The sequence below is a fragment of the Pithys albifrons genome, chromosome 19, assembly GCF_047495875.1.
Source record: "Pithys albifrons albifrons isolate INPA30051 chromosome 19, PitAlb_v1, whole genome shotgun sequence".
In the NCBI taxonomy this organism is placed as follows: domain Eukaryota; kingdom Metazoa; phylum Chordata; class Aves; order Passeriformes; family Thamnophilidae; genus Pithys; species Pithys albifrons.
This window is the reverse complement of record NC_092476.1, coordinates 8,758,859-8,784,224: the sequence shown is the minus strand read 5'-3', so window position 1 is coordinate 8,784,224 and position 25,366 is coordinate 8,758,859. Positions and strand designations below refer to the sequence as shown.

Below are 25,366 nucleotides of genomic sequence, written 5' to 3'. Positions count from 1 at the left end.
AGGAACTGAGGGACTTTGGGAATGCAGGGAACCCGAGAATGGAGGGAACCCGAGAATGGAGGGAAGCAGGGAATGCGGGGAACACTGGGATACAGGGAGCCCCGGAAATGGAGGGGCCTCGGGAATGAAGGGAGCCCGGGAATGGAGGGACCCTGGGAATGCAGGGAACCCGGGAATGGAGGAAAACTCGAGAATGGAGGGACCCTGGGAATGCAGGGAGCCCCGGGAATGGAGGGACCTGGGAATGGAGGGACCCCCGGGAATGGAGGGAACTTGAGATGCAGGGAGCCCCGGGAATGCAGAGACCCCAGGAATGCAGGGAAGCCGGGAATGGAGGGAGCCCCGGAAATGCAGAGACCCCGGGAATGCAGAGACCCCAGGAATGCAGAGACGCCGGGAATGGAGGGAGTCTGGGATTGCAGGGAAGCCGGGAATGGAGGGAGCCCCGGGAATGGAGAGAGCCCGGGAATGGAGAGAGCCTGGGGATGGAGGGACCCCGGGAATGCACAGGCACCCCAGGTCCCTCTGGACTCGCAGCATCCAGACTGGAATTTTGTACACACAGACATGGATCCAATGCCCAGCCCTGTCAGAGGTGCTGCTCAGGGGCCACACCAGCACAGCAGGGACTGCACCAACTCCTGCAGGTTCCCGCTGGTTCCTGCGGCTCCAGGGCAGTCCCAGGGCTGGAGAAGGGCTGGACTTTGCTCCGTGGAGTTTTCAGAAAGGTGGAATTCCCAGGTGTAACACCCGAGGCAGCCGATCCCGTGTGCTTAAGTTTAAACAAAATGTTCTAATACACAGAATGCACCAATCAGGGTGAGAGGGTTCCCTTCAGAAACGTTTATTTTTCTGCTGTCATCAGTGAGTAGAGGGAAATACTAATTAAAATGTTGTGCAGGATCGGTCATTGTTAAACAGCCAAGATGTTGGCTGTGAAACTGCTCTCACTGAAGGGCACAGAAAGAGATGTTTTTCTGCTTTTTTCCACTGCCATGTGTCCATCCCGTTCCATCACGGTCCATCCCAGTTCATCCCGATCCATCCCAGTTCATCCCGGTCCACTCCGACACATCCCAGTTCATCCCGCTCCATCCCAGTCCATCCCGCTCCATCCCGCTCCATCCCGATCCATCCCGCTCCACCCCGATGCATCCCGGTCCATCCCGGTCCATTCCGCTCCATCCCGCTCCATCCCGCTCCACCCCGATCCATCCTGCTCCATCCCGGTCCATTCCGCTATCCCCGCTCGACTGCTCGGCGCTCGTGCGGCGGGCGGGTGGATGCGGTCTGCGCTCGGCAGCGCCGCCTGGCGGAGCCGGAAGCAGCGGCCGGTCTGTGCGCTGGGCCCGGCCCGGCTCGGCTCGGCTGGACTCGGGTGGGCTCGGCCCGGCCCGGATCGGCACAGTTCGGCTCGGCCCGGCCCGGATCGGCACCGTTCGGCTCTGCCCGGCCCGGATCGGCACAGTTCGGCTCGGCACAGTTCGGCCAGGCTCGGCCCAGTTCAGCTCGACTCGGCCCGGCTCGGCTCGGCTCCACTCGGCGGGTCCGCGGCGCCGCCATGGTGTGAGGGGCGGCGGGCGGGGGCGAAGGGGCCGAGCCGGAGCCATGAACCTGCTCCCGGCCAACCCGCACGGCAACGGGCTGCTGTACGCCGGCTTCAACCAGGACCACGGTGAGCCGCGCCGGGCCGGGCCGGGCCGGGCTGGGGGGCTCGGACCGGGACGGGGCTGGGCCTGGCTGGGGCTGGGGCTGGGGCTGTGCTGGGCTGTGCTGGGCTTGGGGGGTCTCAGAGGCTCAGACCGGGGCCGGGCCGGACCGGGGGGCTCACACTGGGGCTGGGACTGGGCTGGACTGGGGGGCTCGGACCGGGACTGGGGCTGGGCTCGGACTGGGTGCCCCCCGGCAGCGGCGGCTCCCGGGCCCCTCGGGCCGTGGTCGGGCCCATCCCGGGGCCGGGCCGGGTTGGCAGGGGCCGGGCGAGCCGCGGGCAGCGGGAGGGTTTGTGTAGTGGGTCTCCCGCTGTTCTGTCGCTGTGTGAGCGCCCAGCGCCTCGGAGAGCTGTGTGGGGAGGAGAGGGAAGGGACAGGGACAGGGGACAGGGCAGGGACGGGACAGGGGCAGGACAGTGATGGGACAGGGACAGGGACGGGACAGGACAGGGCTGGGACAGGGACAGGACAGTGATGGGACAGGGACAGGACAAGGACAGGAACAGGGCAGGGGATGGGACAGGGCTGGGGCAGGGGATGGGACAGGGACAGGGGTAAGAACAGGGGCAGGGACGGGGTAAGGACAGGGACAGGGGTAAGGACGGGCAGGGCAGGGCTGTGGAGTTGGCCGTGCCCCGGGCCAGACCCGCAGTTCAGGGCTCGGTCAGGACCTGCCTCGCTCCTCAGAGCGGCCCTTCCCCGCTGCGGGCACTCGCCATTCACAGGCAGGGCTGCAGCCGCTCTTTTCTTTCTGTCTGTCTGATTTGCATTGTAAAGCTCGTGGTTGACGCCGCTAACCCCGGGCAGGGAGCACAGACAGCCCCCCGGGCTGTGGGAAGGGGCTGCCCCAGCACGGGGCACGGGCTGGTCTGGCTTTTGCCGGCCACAAATAGCACCAGTTCTTGAGGACGTGTCGTTTCTGTGAGTGAGGAATAGAAGCTCATTATTTTGTAACATCCTTTTGCCTTAGCAAACAATGCTCTTGCCCAAGACAGCCTTGCAGCCTCTGCCACAGACTGCAGCTCTGTACTGGTGCTGCTGAGGTCGTGTGGGAGCAGGAATTGTGTTGATTTTAGTCAAACACCTCTGCCCTCACCTTGGCAGGAGCACTTTGAGCTGGTAATGAGGTGTGAGTGTCTTGGCAGGGCTCTCCCTGCTGTTCCATCCACCTGAAAGGAACAGAATAGTCTGGTTTTTAGCAGCTCTGCTCTTGCCTTTGCAGAGGTGGGAAAAGGGTTCTGAGGATGAGCTCAGTTTCAGATGTGCAGGGTCTGTGACAGAGTGGTGTTGTTTGGTGAGTGACCTGTGATTGAACTGGAGCTGTGTGAGAAGGAAAGGTTCTCCTTTATTGCAAAATGCCTTAAGATCATCATTTTAGTGTAAAACTCGTTTGTTGCAAAGGCTTCCATGAATTTTGCAGCAGTAAATGCAAAATAACCCATTTTTTTAAATAATCACATCCAATTTACTATAAGGAATTTGTATTCACATCCCACCCATCTCACCTGGCCAGGTAACTGAGTGATGGCAAAAAGCTTGAAATAAACCCAGCTTTAGCTTCCTTTGCAGCTGCCTGAGCTGTTCCTGGCAGGGCTGGTGAGCTGGCACTGCAGGGATCACACACTGCCCTTGTGTTGGTTCAGGGCAGGTGATGTTTGGCTGCCCAGAGCAGGGCAGGGAGGAGGGAGATCTCCTGCTTCCTTCTTGCCAGGAATAGAACGTGACTCACTGAAGTGCTGGGGCTCCCTCTGTATTGTCACAATAACCTGATTGCTCAGGAATTTAAGCCTGGCCAGTCCCACGGGGATGGGAGAACAGGAGGAATTACGTGGGGTCTCCCTGACTGACCAGTGATAAAGTTGTTCTGCCTCCCTGTTCTGTTTGAGCGACCCCACCTCTGCCACTCTTGGGTGGTCAGTTAAAAAGGGAAGAACAACATAACACAAGGAAATGGCAGGGGTTGTCAGCTGTTTAAAGGCAGAACACTCAGACTTTGGGTTCTTAATTTCCAGCCAGTGTGCTGCTGTTTCAGGCCCTTTTTGATGCTTTCAGAGGACACCAAAGTGCTTCAGAGGAATGAGCAGATGAAACACCAAAACCAGTGGCCACACCAGACCAACACCTTTCCCTTTTGTTGCCGTGGCAGCCAAAAGCTGGTCTGAAAACTGAGGTGTGGGCTTGTTTTGGTCTTGAGACACTTGGCTCATGCATTTGCTCCCCTCCAGGGGGCTGGAATGCTCCTCTCTAAGCCCCCCAGTGTTGGTCATGCCCTGTGCTCTCCCCTGTGGCTTTGGACAACATTTGCTGTGCCAAGGAAAACCACCATGGCAGGAGCTGTGCTAGCTGCACTCCACTGCTGAATCCTGTGGCCTCTCTGGGCCTTCAGCTGGTGGCATCTTCTAGGCTGGTCATTAATTTAACTCTTCTTTTTTCTGTGGGTTTTGAGGAACAAAACTGGCTGTGGCCTGGCTGGCACTGGTGGCAAATAGCACGTTACTGCAGGAACAAAACACAACTGCAGGTTAGGGCAAGAACTCGATAATAATTACTTTTTTTTAAAAAAAAGTGTCTGAGTAATCTTCTGTGAGTGGCTCTTAGACAGCATGTCTGTCCCTTCTTGAGGTGAGAGGTGAATTCCCATGGAGGGAAGTGAGCCTAAGGAAGTGATCCCTCCTCTGTCAGCCCCTCGGGCCAACAAGCTGTAGCTGCCGAACTTGTGATCCCACTGAGATCAGTCAGATGGGAATCACCCAAGCTGCTCCTGTAACCTGGGATTGAAGGAGGAGCAGGAATGTTCCTGTGTGGTTTTTTCTCCTGTGCTTGGGAGCTCCATGGGAAGGGCTGGACCGTGTGGGAATCTCACTGTTACATCCCCACCTTCTGCTGTGCTGTCTCCAGTTACAAATGGAGCTGTTCCAAGGCAGTGGAGCATCTCACGTCTCAGTCATGGGCTGGCCCTGCAGAAAGCTGTGGTGGTGCCACAGGAAGTGTGTGTTGGATTCCAAGGAATGCTCCCTTTGGGTTGTTGGGACCTGCTGGGACCAGCACAACTCACACCTTATGGTGCTCTCTGACTACAGAACAGTTTCAGCATCACCCCCCTTATCCTGGAAATGCAGTATGGGGCTGGAAAACTCCTGCTGGAAAAGAATTCCACGGATCAGCTGCCAGGAACAGCTCTTGTACAGCTGTGCTTTATTGGGAGGGAAGGGTTTCCACTGCAGCTGATCCCAGGAAGGTCCTGCCCAGGGCAGTAGCTTGTCCGTGCTGGGAGCTCAGTGTGAGCACAGGGAGTACAGAGCAAACCTGGCAGGGCAGGAGGGGCAGGGCAGGGCTCAGGAAAAGCCCATTTCAATACTTGTTAATGTTGCTGTAATTATTACATTCTCATTAGCCACTCTGTGTGTGTGTTTATGTATGTAAAGAAGAACTTTAACCACTTAATGTATCACATCGTGGACAGGGTGAAGCTGTACCTGGGAGTGTTTGAGACTGAGGGGTGGGGTTTGTGTGTTTTGTTTTCTTCCCCCACACACTCTGTGATGGTGGGGTAAAGAGTTTGGGGAGGGGGTGTATTTAGACAGAGCTCCTCAGTTTTTATTTGGGGGGTTCAAATCATTGCAGTGCATGAGAACAGAACCAGAGTAACTGGAGCATCTGTTCCAGTGCCTTGGAATCTTTAACTGGGTTTGTCATACAGTCACACAAACTGTAGCAACCAGCCTGCTGTCAGGTGTCAGGCTGCTCCTTGTGCCTTGTCCTTGCTCTGCCTGCACACTGGCATTGCTTTGTGCCAGTCCCTGCACTCACCCTGAGCAGGGGAAGGAGCAGGGCAGGGCACTGGTAGTGTGATGGATTCCACTGCAGGGGCACAGAAAAGTGACTACAGTCCTTTTCCAGAGTGTTTTCATCTGGCCTCTCCTCATGTCCTGGGTTAGATTCAGCTACTGGCACATAATCACTGGCAGGGTCAGCAGGCAGCTCTGCTCAGCACAGTCTGAGAAGCTGTTTGGGGAGCTCTGTGCTCTGAAAGCATCCACAGCAGAGCTGTGATGCCAGGGGGAGTTCAGATCTGGTAAGACAGGAGGGGAGTTGCTTCATAATGACTGTGGGACCATAAACATTAAAGTGCTGGTTTCCTTCCCTCTGTAGCACATGGCATAGGATACAGGTGGGTTGGGAATGGGTTTCCTTTCCTTTCATTGTCTTCTTACCTGTCTAAAACAATACTGAGGCCTTTGCACCAGGGCAGTGCAGAGAACCCTCCTGTGAAGGGCTTTCTCCTGCCAGGCTATCAGAGCCTGGGAGTGCTCAGTGGTGTCCAGTGCAGGTGTCAGCACTGCTCTCCCAACCCCTGGCTCTTGCCTCCTTCCCCAGTGTATCTGGCAGTTGCTGTATGTGTGTGTGTATCTGTGTGCTCTTTACCACAGGATGCTTTGCATGTGGAATGGAAAATGGATTCCGAGTTTATAATGCAGATCCACTCAAAGAAAAAGAGAAACAAGGTAAAGCACTTACCTACTCCACTGTGCTGCTCTGTGTTGGGAGCTCACCCTCCTTGCTTTTTTCTGGCTGGTTCTTGCTCAGCTTTCACTGCCCCATCCCTGGAAGGTTTTGAATAAAGCCCCAGGAGAGGCAGCTCCTGCTGGTCCCACAGGGACTGTCCCTCTGACACTGCCCATCAGTGCTGGTAATTTGCACAGTTGGCTGATGAGGGGTTTGTCTCACCTTGTGACAGAGCTGTGTTGGCTCTTGCTGCTGTTTGTAGCCCTGAGCAGCAGAGGAGCTGCCTGGTGATCCATGAGCAGCAGTCACTCCCTGCAGCACTTTTGCACCATCAGGAGAAGTTCCTTTCTCATGTGGTGACCTGTGGCAGTAAAAACTCAGAGTACTGTCTGCAACAGCACTGAGAGCTCAGACCTCTAGTACTCTAAATTTTGCCTTCCCTGTATGCCTAAAAAATATGGGAGGATCTTAATGCAGTAAAGCTACTCATGTGTTAACAGAAGTCAGCAGATGAGCTGTGTTAACAGTGGGGCCTTTATCAGAAAGCAAACAAAACCCAGCTAAAATAGAGGAAACTGCAACCCAGCAATGTGATTCTAGCCCTAAATATAGGAAGTGAGCTGCTAAACAGGTTTCCCAGCATGTCCAGCCTGTGGTGGTAAAGGGATTTAATAAGGGGGAAAATGTACTTAAACAAGCAATTCCTATAAAACCAGGCATGCTTTTGCTTTCTGCTGCTGTAGAGGGTTTGAGTCACTGTGCCATGGCCAAAGCTGACAAACTATTTTCTGCTATTAACAGTAAATTTCTCCATAAGCAACATGCCTTGGGACTGTCACCAGGGACAGTGTGCTCAAAGGATCAGGATTCAGCCTGTGGAGTTCCTGTCAAAACTCTCCCTGCCAGTAGCTCTGGATGGAGATAATTCCAGAACTCCTGTGGTGAAAAGTTTCTTATGAGTCAGATTGCCTTTTCCCTGTGGATTCTGAGAGCTCACACTGAACTGGCTGTGTAGGTACACAGAGAGCTCCTGTTCATCATTTGTGTAGCTTTAGGCCTGCCTGAGATGCTCCCAGCTGGAGCTGCCTGTTAGATTGTTCTCTGCAAGCCTTAATTGTTGCACCCCCAGCATGTCTGTCCTACATCCAGGAGTTCCGTGATGTTCCCATGCAGGCAGTGCCCCTCAGAAGTGCACAGACAATGACTCAGTGCTCCAACACAGATTCAGAACACACTGCATGCTTTTAAATCAGGTTATCACTTGTAAATATTTTAGGCCTTTTTGTCATGATGGTAATACCTTTTCATAGCAAAATGTGCTGTCCTGCTTTAGATGCTTTATGGAGTCAGGAGGAGGATCTGGTGCAGAAGGGGGTAGTGTCCCAAAACTTCAGGAAGGAAACACAGCACTCAGAAGTGCTGTTGAAGAAACCACAAAGGCTTGTATGAAATCCAGGGCTTCACTGCTCCAGGATGAGGAACTTGCAAGGAATCTGCCTGGTTTTTGAGGGCAGCCAGGGTAGGAAGGTGCTGTTCTTCTCAGGTGCCTTGGTAATACAAGCTTTTCTTGTAACAGTGGTAAAAAATAAATTTGGACAGGTTCTGACACTTTTAAATAAACTATTTGTCTTCCAGAGTTTGTAGAGGGTGGTGTTGGCCATGTGGAGATGTTGTTTCGTTGCAACTATTTAGCACTGGTGGGTGGAGGAAAGAAGCCCAAGTACCCACCCAACAAAGGTGAGCTCCAGGGTGGCCCTGCCAGCACCTGTCTGGGCCCTGTGACACTGCCCAGAGAGCTCCAGCACAGAGCCCTGAGCTGGGCTGGGCTGGGCTGGGGGGGAAGGGGGTGCAGCAGCAGGTGTGGGTCACTGTGCTGCAGGGAGCAGCTCCTCTGCTGCTGCAGCAGGACCAGCCTGGGACCTGCAGGGACAGGTCTCAGAGACCACTGACCTTCTCCTGGTGAGAAAAAAACCCCTGCTTTTCTTTAGAAAAATGTGAGGTTTTTGTGGTTGGAGTTTAGCAGCTCCTGCCTGCACGAGGGGGTTGATCTGCAGTGGCTCCTGGTTTGCAGGGTGTCCATCTGCAGCTGCTTGGCCATGGGGTGCCCCTCCTGGTCAGCCTGCTGGGGAGCTCGGAGTTGTTGTAAGGGAGACACTGTGCACTTTGGATGAGCCCTGATGGTCTAACACCATCTCTGCACTGTTCCAGTCATGATCTGGGATGACCTGAAGAAGAAGACTGTCATTGAGATCGAGTTCTCTACAGAAGTCAAAGCAGTGAAGCTGCGAAGAGACAGGTGGGTAACGCAGAGGGGTCCCACAGCCAAGTGTGGCTTTGTGCTCCTGCTCATTTCCAGCTGCTTGTGGAAGGACAAAGCTCCTGCTGGAACACCAGGAGTTACAGGTGAAACAGGCTTCTGGGGGCAAGTGTTGGGTGTACACAGCTCACGTACACTGGGATGGGGAACCTTGGTGAAAAGCCTGGGAGACTTCCCCTAACGCAGGGAAATGTTCTGCCGTGGCTCCTGCTGGCTGCTGTTCTGGGTGTGGAGGAGTGTGAAGGGAATTCCAGCAGATCCTGGAGCAGGAGCAGCTGGGAACAGCTGGAGCAGCCTGTCTGTGCGTGGGCGGAGGGGCTGGATAGAAGAGCTTTACAGGCTTATCCTTGGGTGGTTTTTGCAGGGCTGGGAGTGCTGTGGGGGAGGGCAGGAAAAACAGGGCTCTTGAAAGCCTGTGCAGGTCTGGATGAATATGTGTGTCCCTGTTTTACCCACCCCAAGTCACAGGAATTTCCTTTTCAGAATTGTGGTTGTCTTGGACTCGATGATTAAAGTTTTCACGTTCACACACAATCCCCACCAGCTGCACGTCTTTGAAACCTGCTACAACCCTAAAGGTTAGTGGTACCCGTGGGCTGGGGGATGGAAACAACTTAGTTCTGTTCTTCACGTGCCATTTATCTTCAGCTGCCTCAGTCAGTTCTTTCAAAGTCACTCCACACACTGCACTGCAGTTGTGCCCTTTGGAGATGCTTTTGTGTTTATAAAATAGTTATTAGAATTTATAAAAACTTGGCCCAGAGAAACTGTTTCCTGCACTCTTGTTATAGATGTGATTTCTGTAACAACCTGGAAACTTGATGTATTTTGTGCTGAAAGCTTTGCTATAAACACAAACAGTACAGTGCATCATTCCAAACACTGACAGTGCCACACCATGGGACAGGGGCTGCTGCTGTGCTTGATGAAGGGGGAGGATGAGCTTGGATGTCAGGAGGGTGTTTTCTCCCCAGGAGGTTCTACAGGATTGGAGTCCCCATCTCTGGGGGCTTTCAAGCCTGTCCGGAGCACACATGGAATGACTGACAGACTGACAGGCACAGGCAGGGGATGCAGGAGGAGGAGGTTGTTTCTTGTGCTGAGGTTGCAGGAATTCATGTGGCATCAGCTTTGCTGTTGTGGGCTGATCCCTGAAAACACCCAGATTCTGTATAACCACAACTGGATTACTTTGAAATCAAGTGATGAGAGCAAGTTAAAATGATGCTCCTGCTGCTTCTCTGTGCCCTGCACTCGTGGGTGGATCATGTTTTGGGATCCTGCGCTAGCCATTAAAACGAGATTCTGAGTTGCTTAGAAAGACCTTTGAAAATGTTACTGGGTTACTGGGAAATGATCTAGTTCTTCTTTTTGTTTTGTCTTTCAGGTCTCTGTGTCCTTTGTCCAAATAGTAATAATTCTCTCCTTGCATTTCCTGGGACACACACGGGGCACGTGCAGATCGTGGATCTGGCGAACACGGAGAAGCCTCCTGTGGACATCCCGGCTCACGAGGGAGTCTTGAGCTGTATTGCTTTAAACCTGCAGGGAACAAGAATTGCAACAGCATCAGAAAAAGTAAGGATGATGTCCCCTGCCCCTGAGCTACTGTGTGTTCAGTGTAGTGAGTCTTTCTGAAACAGGGAGTCTCATCTTGTGTAGGAAAGACACAGAAATACCTGCCAGGAAAATTTGTGCCTGAAAAGTGCATTCTCTTTATCTTCACTGCTCCTCTGGGATCCCCACACAGCCAACAGCCAAGGGCTGTGCCTGAGGTGGTGGCTCTGTTTTAGCTGACTGTAGCAGTGACTTCAGTGACATTTGAACACAACCTGGCCCAAACAGCTCACAGCGTTCCTGTGTTCTTCAATAGATACTGGTAATGTTTTAAAAAAGCAGGGGGAGAATCATTTACAGTCTTTCACCTCGATTATTTTCTGCTTAAACTCACTCCAAACCCACTGGCTAAAGACATACTTGCAAACAGCTCTGTCCTGCCACAGCTTAGCCTCTGTCACAGGGCAGGAGGAGGAGGCTGCCCCTCCTCACACACATCAAACTGTGATGCACAACACACTGACAGGACCCTGTTCAGGGTGCAGCACAAACACCTTTGGGCTGGGCTGAGGCAGAGAGAGGCAGGGGCACAGACCTGCCCTGCCTGGGAACCCCTGTGAGGCTGCCAGGGCCCTGCATCTCCCAAAGGAATGGCAGGCAGGTGGACCCTCTCCCTGGGGCCAGAGAAGCACTCACTCCTTCCACTCCAATGAAACAAGTTTCTCAAGGACAAGCCAAATTAATCCAATGAGTCTCTGGTTTGAATAGTTTCTACTGCCCAGCCTGTCACTCAAACAGCTTAAAAGAAAATGCAGCCCCAGTCTCTCCTCAGTTTAATGACTATATGTCTTCTAAACAGAGTTCTTAGAGCTGCCAACTCGGATGCCAAACAGAGTCATTATCTGCTGCATTTCTATCAAGACATTCCTTGTTTTGCATAGAGAAAAACTTCAAACAGCTTTTATTTTCCAACCAAACTAGGAAGTCTGAGCACAGTCAGCAAACATCCCAAGCCTCTTAAATCAAAACTAAGCTGAGTTTAATCTTTCTGTGCTGGGTTCTGTTACCTCTTGTTTGTGACTGGGGAGCTGCCCCTGCTAACCAGGTGTGTAACAAGACTGCAGGTGATGGTGGACAGCACAATGTACACCCACTGTTTATCACATCAAAGCATCACTGACTTGTTATGACTTTGTTTGAGAGACACTGACTGGTTCTGCAGCTCTGCTGAAGGAGTTTCCCAGGGCAGTGTCCTGTCTGTCACCTGCCTGGGAGGTCTCTCACACTTGGATCAATACAGATCATGAGTGTGTGGTGGGAGACTGATTCTTCTAAAGTGCATCAACTGAACTGATTCTGAGACAAGTCAGCCACAGCCTGATTGTACTTGGTGGGAAAGGACTGCACAGTGGCAATGAGGTACTGAGGGGAACAGGGCAGAGGTGACACGAGCCTGGGCACACTCCAGAGTCTGCCAGCCAGGGCTGTGCTGGTGCTTTACAACAGACTGAAAGAAACTTACTGAGTTGAGTAGCTGAGTGGCAAGGTTGTACACAAAGCACCATAACACTGTGGTGCTGGTGTGGGAGAATCAGTGTTCTCCAAAACCAAGAGAGATTCTCCAATCTACCAAAAAGAAAACCCCCAAGGTGTGTGCAGGGGTGTGCTGGTCAGACAGACAGAATTTTAGGATGCATTCACAGATGCAAAGAGTCTCCTGCCTTTCCTGATACAGTGCTTGATTCCTTTCCAAGGGGACCCTCATAAGGATATTTGATACTTCATCAGGGCATTTAATCCAGGAGCTCCGACGAGGATCACAGGCAGCCAATATATACTGGTACGTTGGGCTCTGCCTCTGAGGGTGTGGCTGTGCTGAGCCCCTGGCACAGCTCAGCTCAGCTCAGCTCAGTCCTCCAGGCACTCCAGGGGTGCTCTGGGCTGGCTGCTGCTGAGGGGAAGGGCTGGGAGGTGTGTGGAGCGGGCACAGGGGCTGGGACAGATCTGTGTGTGGTGCCAGGCCGTGTCTCTGCCCAGCACAGGCAGGAGCTGGGGATCTGGACTTCAGTCTGACCCTGAGGAGGGCCCTGGTGCCCTTGAACAGATCTCTGTGTGGTGCCAGGCCATGTCTCTGCCCAGCACAGGCAGGAGCTGGGGATCTGAACTTCAGTCTGACCCTAGGGAGGGCCCAGGTGCCCTAAAACACTGCACAGGGATTGGAGAGCTCAGGGCAGGGGAGCTTTGTCACCACATCCCAGCACAGAGGTGTGACTCCCAGGAGAAGGAAACTCCCACTGCTCTACCAAGCCCTGCTCTGGGGTAGGAGTGTTGCATGTTTTGCCCACTTCTTCGAGCAGAGCTGCTGTGTTTTCTTCCAGCAGAAGTGTCAGAGTGGTCCCAGTCAGGGTGTGCTGCTCCTGCTGTTCCAGGCCCTGTTTGGAGTGCAGGGTGTTCATCCCAAAGCAGCCCTGGATTGGGGGAGCTGTTGGCACCCCAGAGCAGGCTGGCAGCTGCTGTGGGCAGCACTGTGTGTGCCAGGGGCTGTGGGTCTGTGCCAGGAGAGATCCTGCAGCTGTCTGTGTTCTCTGCAGTATTAACTTCAATCAGGATGCTTCCCTCATCTGTGTCTCCAGCGACCACGGCACAGTGCACATCTTTGCTGCAGAAGACCCTAAAAGAAATAAGCAGTCAAGGTAGGGATTGAGCTGTTCTGAAGCCCCTGGGGGCACTTGAGCTTTCAGTGCTGTTTATAGCACTGGTTTTGTCAGTCAATAGCAAATCTCTGCACCGTTGGGGGTGGCAAGATTGATCTGCTGGGCTGGAGTGAAGCTGCAGATTTAGGGCTCTGCAGTTAAACTGCCAAGTTCCTGCTGTGCCTGGTGGAGCTGCAGCATTCCAGCAGTGTCAGGGTGGCTTTCAGTGGATCTCAGCATGAATCTGCCTTGTGGACACATCCCTCTACCAAAAAAATCAATCCTCTGGCAGTTTTTCCAGTCACTTATAAGGGTAGTTGTAGGGTCCCCCTTCCTGAGAAGGGGAATTGCCCAGGTTACCTGATACTTAGTAAATGATAAAAAAGAGCCAATCAAAAATAGTGTGAACCCTTTACCTTGTGCAGTCACTCCAGCAGTTCTGAATCCATTCTACTCAACACCTTACTAGGCTGTTGTTATGCCTTTTATTTTTTTCTCTTTTTCAGTTTGGCCTCTGCCACCTTTCTCCCCAAATACTTCAGTTCCAAATGGAGTTTCTCCAAATTCCAGGTTCCCTCAGGCTCTCCGTGCATTTGTGCCTTTGGAACAGAGCCAAATGCTGTCATAGGTGAGTGATGGAGGTGTCCCTGGGTTCTGGCTGGAGAACCAGCTGTTGAGCTCTGCTGGCTTGGAGCTGGAGGGGACCCTCTGCTGAGAAACAGCTGTGTGTCCCTGTCAGCCCAGGAGCTCTGGCTGCTCCCACTGCCAGGGAGGGAGGCAGGAGGCTGGCACGGCCTGGCATGGCACGGCCTGGGGTCCTCCAGAGCACCTCTGGGTGCCCTGTGAGCCTGCAGGGAGGGCTGTGCTGTGGCTGAAGCACACAAAGGCAGCTCTAGCCCGGCCCAGCTGACCCTGCCTGTTCCTGTTGCAGCGATATGTGCCGATGGCAGCTACTACAAGTTCTTATTCAACCAAAAAGGGGAGTGCTCGAGGGACGTGTACGCGCAGTTCCTGGAGATGACGGACGAGAAGCTCTGAGGGGCGCAGGGAGCGCAGAGCCCCCGCCTGCCCCGGCCCCTCTGCCCTGAGGGAGTGTCCGAGTGCCCAGCACTGCTCCACGGGCTCCGCAGAGCTCCCGGACCAGCCTGGCCCGGCACCATCACAAGCAGCTCTGAAGTAGTGGACTACATATGTTTGTTCTCATTTCTGCAAGTATTCATCATTAAAATCTCTTTGGGTTACTGTCACCAACTCAAGTTTTCAAGATGTGGCTTTCAACGAGCTTGTGCCTACTGGGTTTCTCTTACCTAAACTGTGAATGACTTCAGCTCATCAGCGTGCCTGCCCCCAGGAGCTCTGCAGGGCTGCCCACACCCATGGCTGGCCTTGGAGGGGCTGTGACACCACAAGGTTTCAGGCACTGCTTTGCTCCCACTGCATGGCTGGGAGGGGGAATACTCTGGGCCGTGCTCCCTCACCAGCCTGGCCCGGAGCAGGAGTGCACAGCTGAGGGGAGCACAGGAGGTGACAGGAGACACCTGCAGCTGAGCCCTGCTTGTCCCCTGCCCGTGCACAGGCTGGGTGGTGGCAGCTGCAGGCCCTGCCCCTGGTGCTCAGGATCAGCATTAACTCCCAGGTGCCAAACTACAGAGCAGTGGAGGCCCCTTCAGGCAGGGGCTGACCTGACCCCCCTCGATGTGCACAGCACACACCCTGAGCCCCTGCAGCTATAGAGGTGATTCCTTCTGTCCCCAGGCAGCTGTTCCTGGTGTAAATCCGCCTCAGTACTGGTGTGCCAGCTGTGAGTGCTGCCAAACTGCTGCCAGGCTCTGCACCTGGCACAGGCCCTCTATCTGTCCAGCACAGGAGCTGAAGGAGTTGACAGGAAGGCCATGTCTGCAACTGCTCTGAACCTGCAAACTTCTCTTTTTCTCTCTGAGCTGCCACATGCTAAAGCTGCTGGCCCAGGGACAGGTAGGTTAGACTGAACCCACTAACCTGTACCATCTTCCCAGAAATTGTTCCTCTTTCCTGCTGACCTAAGCACAGGCTCCTCACCCAGAACCCGAGGTATCCCCAAGCTTGGCCTCTGTGGCACTAAACCCTGGGGCAGGGAGGTCCTGCTCTTCTGAACTCTTCATTTCACAGATGCTTCAGCCCTGACACACCAGTTCACTCCCAGATTGTTTAGCTGCAAACACTAAACCTGACAAGCCCCTTTAGTGTCACGTAACCTACTAAGGACTAACGTACCATGTTGATGTCAAGGTTGCATGTTGCTTTTATGTGTATTTAACCACAGGAATTGTTTTGCACACTTATTTGTAATATGCTATTTCTTTTAAATAAAAGTGACTAACTTTGCTGTATTCACTGATGGTCACAGCCAAAGCTTCCATTGCTCCAGGCTTGGGGAATAAACACCTGAGTGAGGCAGGAGTGGTGGCTGGTGAAGGACAGGAGCACACAAACCACTGCCCTGGTGTTTATCCCAAAATAAATCCAAGCCGGTTGTTCTCAGCACTTACCACTCACCACACCTGCTGGGCTGAGGCTGCTCACCTTGTAACAGCTCTGTCAGCAGAAGGACTAACTGGAACTGTCATCTTCCCAGAGAAGGATGCGTGGGAAGGGCTGGGATCGTTCTCCAAGTGTTATGGAAACGCCTCTCGCTGCTGCGGATGAACCTGCTCACAGTCCCGTCAGTGGGACTCACTTTGAAGAGAAGGGAACTCCTGCACTCCCATCCCAGTTATCCTGGAGCTATTTCGTGGGAGATTTAAACTCTACTGAACTTGTAAAACCTCCTCTATAAACATCTGCTGTGTGGCAGCAGGAAGGAAAACACCTGTGGGGGCAACCAGCAGAATCCTCTCATACCACCACATGGATTTGACCTGAAATTCCTACTTCTGGTACTACCTGCAAATCTGTCTCATTCAGCATACAGGCTCTTTTACAGGGATCCAAGTCCAGCAAAGGAATGAGTCTTCCCACCTGGCTTTGGCTCCAGGTTGCTCTGCCAGAACTTCCTCACATCGCTCGCTGCTGCGCCACGTTCCGGAGGTGAATTTCACCAGCCTTTGCACAGCTCTACAATCAAATGGAACAGCCTGGAGTCAGTCATTTCCTGGAATATTAACTGCTTTCAAGGTTTCAGCCCACTGATGATTGATTGACTGATTGATGGCACACACTGCAGAGGTGCAGGCTGGGATCACCCCCAGCCACGAGGGAACAGCAGGAGTTGCACAGTAAGTCTAAACCACAACTGTTCCTGAAACATCGTGTATTCCCACCTGCATCTGCTGTTTCAGTACATGGATTATCCATTTCTTCTCCTTCTCTCCCCGTTTTGCTGTCTCCTTCCACGTACCTGTGTCACAGATCAAAATGCTGACAAGAAAAGTAATGAGCCAGTGCAATAAATTCTATGGTAATTCCAGGTATTTGCCAGCAGAATATGCAGGTTTCTGTCAGAACCTTTGGGTACTCACGCTGAAGTAGAAAATGATGAATCAGTACAGGTGGCAAGTGTGAGCCACGAGCAGTTCCTACAGACAGGGCTGGAAGGGCTGTGTGGGACACAAGGGCCTTGGAATGACACTGCCTGCATATTTTGCTTCTTCCCCAAAGCCTGAACAACTGACACTGCTCTGATCCACAGGAGAGCAAGGGAATGTCACACCACAGACCTTTCTGGCACAGGCACAGGTTCTGCTCTTTCTGCTCCCAATGCCCCAGCCCCTCCCAGCAGTTCCACAGCCCTCCTTTCAGGTTCTCCCCAACTCCTGACAACACTGACATGAAAACCTGACCCAGCATTCCAGCAGAGCTTTCCTGGCTGTTGGTCAGAAGCATCTCCCCAGCTCTGATGAGAAACAAAGGGAATGTTGCTAATGTGGGAAAAGGGGATCAGAAACCAACCCCCTGGCAGAGTGACATCTCCTTACCCTCAGTGACAACAACGATGTGTGGAGGTGTCAGCACAGACGTTCCTGTGCCCAGTCCATGTGCAGCCAAGGGTGAGGCTCTGGCAGGGCCCAGGGCCAGCCCCCTCTGTGCCCCCAGCTCTGGGACAGTGCTGGGAACACACACCTTGGCTCGGGTCTGACACTGCTGTGGCACTGCCAGCAGAAACTGCCTTAGTCACCCCAAAATACACATCAGTACTTCAAACACACTTGTTGAGTAATTTCAACTTTGTTAATTTGCTGAATAAAATTTAATTTTATTTAAAAAATCTTATACACTATTATTCACCTAGCCCTAGTTGTGAACAGATTCTCACTTCTGAAAATAAACCACATTCTAGTCAATTCATTCAACACCAAATTAAATTACTAGTACTGGATTTTTTTTCTTAAAAAAAGTATGTTAAAACTTTACTTTTTTTTATTTTTAAAACCTCTAAAGAAAACGTTGCAATTGTACAGAAATGCTTCTTTTCAGGTTATGCTTTTTTTAAATGCCTGTTATAAATCCAGCTTGTGTAGAGTTTCTTTTTTTCATAGTTTTTTAATATGTATTATCTGCAGAGACATTGTAACAGTTCCATTGTGTGGATGAACACAAAACTTGTACAGATTTCTCATATTTGGTCTTTAGGTAAATAGTTTCCAAAAGCTGCCTAAAATAACCACTCCAAACTGTTCAGTCCATTGTGAAAATACAATTTTTCCTTTCGCAGCAGGAAAGGAAATATAAATAATGCATCTTTATTACAGAACAGGACAAAAGCAGATCCCAGGAAGCCAAGGCTCCAGTGGCTCCCACTCACCTGGCTGCAGGAGGAACTAAGACGTCGTGTGAGCTGAAGACTGAACAGCAGCCTCGTTTCAACTGGATTTTGAAATGTAAAGTGGAATCTATTACCACATTAAAGTGAGAAATTACCGATACATTTTAAAATGTTCAACTGCAGAACACACACTTAAAAAAAAATAATAATAATTATTACCATAATCTGGTAGCCACTGTTAGAAAACCACAACAGCTACTGGTCATGGAGAGCCCAGAGGTCAGTCAGTGTCTGACATCGAAGTGTTACGGAGAACGGGGCAGATTAATTTCTACTCGAGGGTGCTTAAGCTTAAAAATATCGAATATACCTCTGACAAGATAATTTTACTCTTTTTAAAAGGACTCGTGATAAAGAATTTCCTCTTTCTAAATGAAGAACAGTCTGTTATCTTAAACATACACAATATTAAGCGAGACTCTTGTTTTACTTTAGACTGGAAAAATATGCCAGGGACAGTCAAAGTCAACACAAAGTAACAAACAGCAAAAGGTAGCAGAGAGAGAAACAGGTAAGTGCAGCTCTGGTCAAATCCATAGCAGTTCTTTACGTCAGTTAACGGCTCATTTACATCAGAGTTTCTAATCAGTTACATGCAAGCCCAAAGAAGCGTTTGATCACTACACATGGTAATAAAATTTGATTAAATTTATCAGGCAACTGCTAAAATATGAAAATTTGCAGATGTAATAAAGTAGCTTTATCTGAACTTGAACAGGACAGACAAAAGTAAATCATTCCGTTGGTTAAAAAAACCCTACATTCAGTTTTTTACCAAACAAAATTTCACATGAAAAGTATTTGTGTGATTCCAAAGTTTCCGGAGTAGAAATGGAGTGATTTGAAATGTCAAAGACCCCATTGTTTTGCAAAGAAATGAAAATACACCTCAAAAATTTCTAATTCCACATGTGAACAACAAAATACTGCATTATCTACCAACAACTGCATGGGTGGGTGGTTCGGAAAGGCGTAGCTGCCACGGTGTCGGAATGGCTCCTGCCTCTGTTCCCTTTAGGATACACACCGGTACACCAGTCAGTCACACTAAGCGCTATCGATCATGCTGCCGTTACTGCCAGCCGGGGCCGGGGATCCCGGAGAGCTGCGGCCCCGGCACAGCCGGCGGGGCGGGGCAGAGGGGAGCAGCCTCTGCAACAACAGGGTCTGCAGGCTCACTTGAGTTACACCAAGGTTTAAGGCCACCTGTGTTGGGTTTTGTTTCAGTGCTGAAAGTTGAAGTCTGATCACAGGGCCCCTTTCCCCACTGCGTGAGAACATGTTCCAACGTTTTAGGTGTTAGATTTAAGTGTCTCCTTTTGGCACCACGGAGTTTGTTTTGTTTTGTTTTTCTTTTGTTTTGTTTTTTTTAAAAAAGAACTCCCCTAAGTTTCTAGTTCTGGCTGCCTTTGTCACTCACTGCCACGGGTGGGGTGTCCACGTTCACAGCTATGACTATGCTCTCTCCATCCTCTGTTTTGATGCGTTTGAGGTCCTGCTGTTCCGCCTGGTCTCCGTTCTGCCGCTTGGTGGGCAGCGAGGCCGATGCGGACGCGTGGGTCGCCAGCATGTGCAGGGGACTGGCAGCAGCTGCAACAGAGAGAACAAGCCTTCAGCACCCTGAGCCTTGTCAGAGCACAGCACACAGGAAGCAAACCTGCACTGTCACCCAAGGGTCAGTTCCTTTACTGGCTCCACTGGCGAGCCCAGGTGACATCTGGGGAGGGGGGGGTTGTTCAATCTCTGCACAAACAGGAAGGACATTTTCCCCAATCACTCGACATTCACACAGATTTGGACACAGGTGGGAACAGGGAAGTGGCTCCACTTAGTCACAGGGAAGGATTCAATGACTGGCAGCAAATCGACACAACTTGTGACAGAGCTGAGAATGGAATTCACAGACCCTTTGCCACGTTCTGGCCCCACCTCTGATCACTGCAGGTGTGTGATGTGGCCTGGAAGGAGAGCAGCACCAAGCCAGACCCAGCTGGGGCTGGAAGTTACTGCAGGAAAGCTCTGGAATGCAGAGAGCCAGGAGGTGCTCATGGCACAAGCAGCAACCCCCTGTGATGGGTGCAAGACACTCACCCACAGCAAAAGGGCAGGGCTGGAACAAGCACCAGTGGTCAGAAACCACACACTTGATTAGATTCAGACCCACAACAGCATTAGAGGGACCGAAATACACAGTTCCAATATCCCACACTGGATTTGAGTCTCACTCCATGGATGAGAGCACAGGTCAGAACCAATGGGGGAGTTTGGGCCTTTCAACCCTGAGACACCCAGACGCTCCTCCCTCTGCCCCTTCCTCAGTATCCACCCTGACTTCAATAAATCAGGTACTCTGAGTCTTTCCAAAGAACACAAAATACTAATTACAGATTTACTCATCTCTGCATTTTATGAACATTCATCTAAACACTATCAGCCCACCTGTGTTTCCCCTTCCCTCAGCACTTTGCTGACATTATCACAGCATTCCCTGCTAGTGGAGCTGGAACACCAAGTCCACCAGAAATTATTGTGTGCTAAACTTGTAATGCTTCCCTAGAAGCATTCCTAGAGAATACCTGGAATTCCACCTCTGCACGAACCCACCTGTAAATCAATTTGTTCTTGTACCTCAGCAGTCATTCAGCACTCAGCAGAAAAGCTACTGAATAGGGCCCATGGAGATGTAACTTCTGAACAAAATGCCTTGTTGCAAATTTATTGCTGCTTAAATAAAAAGCAATTCACCCCTCACCTTCAAACACACATTAGGACTGTCACTGCATTGTTCTGTTTGACTCCTCTAGTGGAAGGTGTCCCTGCCCATGGCAGGGGGTGGAATGAGATGATTTAAGGTCACTCCCAACCCAAACCATTCTGTGGTTCTTCCCTTTGGGGTCTGGTGAGTAGCAAGAGACCCACTGGCAGCAGCCACAGCTGGTAAGTGAGAGTAGGAAACACACAACAGAACGATGATGTTTGAAATCTACACTGAGAGCTGAGATACAGAACACCCAGTCACACAATGTCGCTGTACAATCAGAAACCCGAGTTTCTTCTGGACCTCAGAGCTTTCAGTGACTCACAGGACCCAGGCAGAGCTGCCAAGCTGTGCTGAGAGCAGGACCTGACACCACCTGCTCACTACACATGGAAAATGGGACAGGAATTGCTCCGGATTTCTTTGCTTTCAGCTGTCACCAACCTTTTCTCCACAGACAAACACCCAAATGTGTGTGTGAACACACGTGTCCCTGTTAACACAGACACCTGCAGACACACACAAACAAACCTGTGTCTCTGTGGGCACAGTTCCTCCTTCAGATGATCTGCCTGAGTTACTGGAACACAAAGACCAGGACCTGGAATACTCCTCACTTGCTGTTCACAGTGTGAGCACCTCAGGAGGTATTTAAAGCCCAGGGATCTCCCAGCCTGGCACACACAGTGGGAAGCACCACAACTCCACTCCCACGTGCAGATACGTTCCCCACACACCCCCAGCCACCAGCTGCCCTGGCAAGGAACACACTGAAATCAACTGAAAAGAGACAAAAGGACTTATCTCTTACATTTAAAAATAACTTTTCAGTGTATTTCACATGGCTCTCAGCTCAGTTCACACATCCCTTCTGACACAGAAAGTGCACCTCAAGTCTGACTGTGATTGCTTTTGCTTCTCCTAAGCTGGAAGTGAAGTGGCAGCAGCCAGAACACTGACCTATAAATGTCAGTGAAGGCAGAGGAGTAAAGAAGAAACTAAGCAGGTAATTCACTCCACTAGAAAGACTTTAGAGCAGAAATGCAGGTAAAACTTGATATAAAGAGCCCTAAAATATTTCTGTAAACATATTTTAAGACAAAAAACCTCCTTCAGTCCAGATAATATTCAAAGCAGAACTGTAAGAACCGGCTGTGTGCACCTGCACAGCAAAGCAAACCTGCCCCTGAGCAAGTGGGAATGTATGGAATGTATGGAATGATGACAAAGCACAGCCTGCCCAGTTCCAGAGGGGAATGATGCACTTCAGACAAGAATCATCTCAAAATCTTACAAAATTTTGGTCATTTTTAAGCACAAGTTCAATAAAATCAGAGTAAAAAGTAACACTTCAAACAACCAACTCACAAGCAAGTTCTGCTTTTCCTGCTGGTGGGTTCCCAACAAACCACCTGGGATCAGATACCATTTGAATGGCTTTGTTTTACAGAAACTTCTTTTAAAATCTGTTTCTGTCTGGGTAGATCAGTAATGACAGCACTGAAGTCACTGAGGCTACACAGGAAAAGGGATCAGGATCTTGGTGCCCCAGGCCTGGAGATGAGAGAGACTATTTACAGGAGCAGGTAGGACAGGACAAGGGGGAATGGCTCTCACTGACAGGGAGTAGGCTTAGGTTAGATGTTAGGAAGAAATTCCTCCCTGTGAGGGTGCCCAGAGAGGCTGTGGCTGCCCCATCTCTGGGAGTGTCCAAGGCCAGGCTGGACAGGGCTTGGAGCAACCTGGGCTGGTGGAAGGTGTCCTATCTGCATTTAATGAGGAGGGAGGACAGGTTGTCACCACTCAGACCATCCCTACAACCACAAAGAGAATAAAAAGATGTTCAGGTGATGCTCAGTGAGAAAAAACTCATTCTTACCAACAGGGAAGGACCAATCAATCCCTTGGAGAGCTGTGAACTGAAGTGGAACTCACTTTTCAGCCTGACTAGGGCTGAGAACTGGGGATGCAGCCCCAGTGCCGAGGTGCCCGTGCCCACAGCCCTGCCCTGCCGTACGTACCAGCCGTGCCCTGCCCCGGCAGCGCCGCCGTGATGGGCACGATGTGTGTCCCGTTCTGCGTGACAGTTTTTATGGGCAGCTGGTGCTGCCCCAGGGGCGCCTGTTGCACGATGGTGACTGTCTGTAGGGGCGTGGGCTGAGAGGTCTGGATGATCCGACTGGCAGCTCCTATTGCAGCATGGCTAATGGCAGGGAGAGGCTCCACTTTCACTGCAAGACAGGAGACAACACACGGTTAAACACAAGCAAGTGGTGAAGAACCACTGGGTTTCACTCCACGAGCCCTCAGTGAGAAAGGGTATCTATTGTTTCATTATTTGCTTCAAGATATCTGAAGAGTGATGATGCAAAATCTTCAGTTTTAGCCAAACATTTCACCTGGAAGGACTGATGCCCCATCCCTGAAGTGTTCAAGGCCAGGCTGGCTGGGGCTTGGAGCACCCTGGGCTGCATCCCTGTGCATGGCAGGGGGCTGGAACAAGACCATGTTTAAGGCCCCTTCCAACCCAAACCATTCTGTGGTTCTACGATTTTAAATTTCAAATGCTGATCCCTCTGTATATAGAGGCCCCCAAACAAGCCCTCAGGTCCTCACCTTTGACTTCCTTGTGGTCTCCATTCTCTTGAGGTTCTACCTTGGGCTGGGTGACCATCGCCGCTTGCGTGACGACGGCCTGTCCCGCGACAGTGTAAGTGTTTGCTGGTGCTAACCCAGTCACGTTGGTGACTGACACAGCTGGGATCTGGTGCACAACATGGACTGTCTGAACTACAGGCTGCTGGGAGGTCGAGGTGGTCACGGGAGTTGCAACAGTGTAGGTGACGGGTTTAATAGCTTGTTGTAGCTGCCGCTGTACAGTAATTAAAACTGGTTGGCTAGAGAGAGGTGATCCTACCAAGAGAGAGATCAAAATCAGGCTGCCAATTTTCATTACATCTTCTAAGCTAGTTGTTGTTTTAAACTTAACACTAAAGCCTCAGATGATTAACAGCCTCCTTCACTCATGGTCCAAAAGGTAATGCTGGACAATGAAGATCATGACAGGTGGGTACTCCCAGCCACAGGCGTGGGGCAAGGGCTGTATTAGCTCAGGAAAACCCAGACTCCATCTGGGCATCCCCAGCTCTCCCCCAGTGCAGCTACACCGTCACAGAACAGCCCCTTTCCACAGATGCAAACATGTGTGTGGTTCAGGTGTGGTGTGGAGCATGTCTGCATCAGTAATACCCTCCACAGCCCAGGCTGGGACATCCTGGTGTCCCTGATCAGGACATGTCTGTCCTCGGCACTGGATGGGCACTGGCACCTCTGTAGTGCCACAACATCACCAAAAAAGTGGATGGCAAACATATATAAACCAGGTAATTAAACAAACACGTCATCCTTATCCCATCACGTTTTATACTCTTTCTGTTTTAAATAGGAAATTTCTTATCTCCCTTTATCCTCTCCATTCTTTCATCCCCCCCCTTGAAAGGATGAGATGACTACAGTGCTGTGAGTGGCATTTCCTTATTTCTGTAATACATCCCACCTTACATTTTGGGGTTTTTTCCTAAACCAGAGAGAATACACTTTGAAAGCAAATGCCAGCTGTTACAAGCCAGCCCAGTCCTACACAGGGCAGAGGCACCAGCTCAGCAGTGTGATCAGGGGAGCAGGAGCAGCCCCAGGAACAGCCTGACTGCAACAGCCTCCCCCATGCCTCTTTCTGAGGCTCTCATGGGCTGGCTTCTGTGAAGAGGTTAAATATACACCCTTTTCTGGTGTCCATGTGAAGTGTTGTCAGTGTTGCTGCCTGAGCCCTCTGCCCAGCCCAGCCCAGCCCAGCCCAGCCCCTCACCTGGGGCACTCTGTGCAAACCGTGCTTCCTGGATGACGGCGAGTTTTGGCTGGATAGTGCTGGGCTCAGGTTCCATGGGGACGGGCGAGCCCTCCCTGGACAGGCTCTCGGGGGTCTGGACGCCACTGGAGTGTGCAGACAACACTCCAGAGTGATTAGGAGAAGCTGGGGCACTTCTGTAGTTAGAAATGAAAGCAGCAGCTGATGTGTGTTAACCTCCCTCCGATAACACGCGGCCCACGGCAGGGGAGGGCACCTCGCAGCTACAACCCAGATCCCAGGATCTTTTAGAAAGCTTCTGCTAAACAGGGACAGGATTTAAAAGCAAACTCCAGGTACAGTTAACGGAGAAGAAGTGGCTGGGTGCCTTCTCAGGGAGACTAAAGAGTCTGTGAAACATGAACGTTTCTCCTGGTGGAGAAGAACGATGAGCAAATCTCAGGCTACAGGGCAAGGTAACAGATCTGCACCAGCACAAAGGCCATAACTTTACAGAGGGACTAATTTAAACCCAGGTATCTTCCCACCATGAATTCTGCTCAAACATTATCAAACTGAACACACAATTGTCATCTCTAAGTAGATGGTATCTCAGAATTTTCTTTGCCAACCGTTTTAAAATGCAGTAGATGGCAGTTAGAAATTAAAGTTGTAATTCTGCAAAACCCACCAAAGGTGCAGCAAGGCTTGCTTAGGTTAACAATGTGATAGTTAGTTATGCAAACCGAGTTGTTTAATGCTAAAAACAAGCAGTAAACAGCTTTGGGGCAGCCTCCTAACCAGTCACACAGAATGCAAACACTGTGTCTGGATGAAATTAAATTACTAAACTCGTGACTGTATCCAAGTCTGTATCAGCCTGAAGATTAAACAACAGCCATAGTCTTTTTGTTCATCTGTTTTTCCTTACCTAGAAGAGAGTGGTCCCAGAGGGGTTCTAAAGCAAGGTACTCCCCTAGGCCGCCTTTTCCTAAAAGCCTGCTCTATTAATTTGCTTTCAGAGGCAGGGTCTATCCTCCAGAATGAGCCTTTGCCTGGTTCTTCCTGGGAACGTGGTACTTTGATGAAATAACGATTCAGAGAGAGATTGTGACGTATTGAATTCTATGGAACATAAAAAAATATGTAGAATTCATATAACTTTTCCAAGTCAGAAT

The 25,366-nt window shown here is 51.1% G+C and overlaps 2 protein-coding genes across 2 annotated transcripts in view; one reads left to right on the top strand and one right to left on the bottom strand.

The window, feature by feature from the left end:
* The first annotated feature begins 1,308 nt into the window (after positions 1-1,308).
* On the top strand, positions 1,309-15,154 carry WDR45B (WD repeat domain 45B). The gene is made up of 10 exons (XM_071574031.1): positions 1,309-1,675; positions 6,143-6,217; positions 7,854-7,955; positions 8,427-8,514; positions 9,019-9,113; positions 9,923-10,113; positions 11,847-11,932; positions 12,684-12,785; positions 13,292-13,413; positions 13,717-15,154. The coding sequence occupies exons 1-10, from the start codon at positions 1,609-1,611 to the stop codon at positions 13,821-13,823; spliced, it is 1,035 nt and encodes a 344-aa protein (XP_071430132.1). The 5' UTR covers positions 1,309-1,608; the 3' UTR covers positions 13,824-15,154.
* Positions 15,155-16,983: 1,829 nt separating this feature from the next.
* FOXK2 (forkhead box K2) overlaps positions 16,984-25,366 on the bottom strand; it is a 50,082-nt gene continuing 41,699 nt past the window's right edge. The window contains exons 5-9 of the mRNA XM_071574030.1: positions 25,120-25,313; positions 24,210-24,385; positions 22,961-23,257; positions 22,366-22,575; positions 16,984-19,176 (exon numbers count right to left, since the gene is read on the bottom strand). Coding sequence (XP_071430131.1) covers positions 18,980-19,176; positions 22,366-22,575; positions 22,961-23,257; positions 24,210-24,385; positions 25,120-25,313 — 1,074 coding nt within the window. The 3' untranslated portion in view covers positions 16,984-18,979. The remainder of the gene's footprint in view (positions 19,177-22,365; positions 22,576-22,960; positions 23,258-24,209; positions 24,386-25,119; positions 25,314-25,366) is intronic.

Bases quoted from the DNA above. Each gene is read 5' to 3' on its own strand.
- WDR45B (XM_071574031.1), top strand. From the start codon at position 1,609: ATGAACCTGCTCCCGGCCAACCCGCACGGCAACGGGCTGCTGTACGCC. The intron at 12,786-13,291 runs GTAGGGATTGAG...TCTCTTTTTCAG, and splicing joins AAAAGAAATAAGCAGTCAAG to TTTGGCCTCTGCCACCTTTC. The intron at 13,414-13,716 runs GTGAGTGATGGA...TTCCTGTTGCAG, and splicing joins AGAGCCAAATGCTGTCATAG to CGATATGTGCCGATGGCAGC.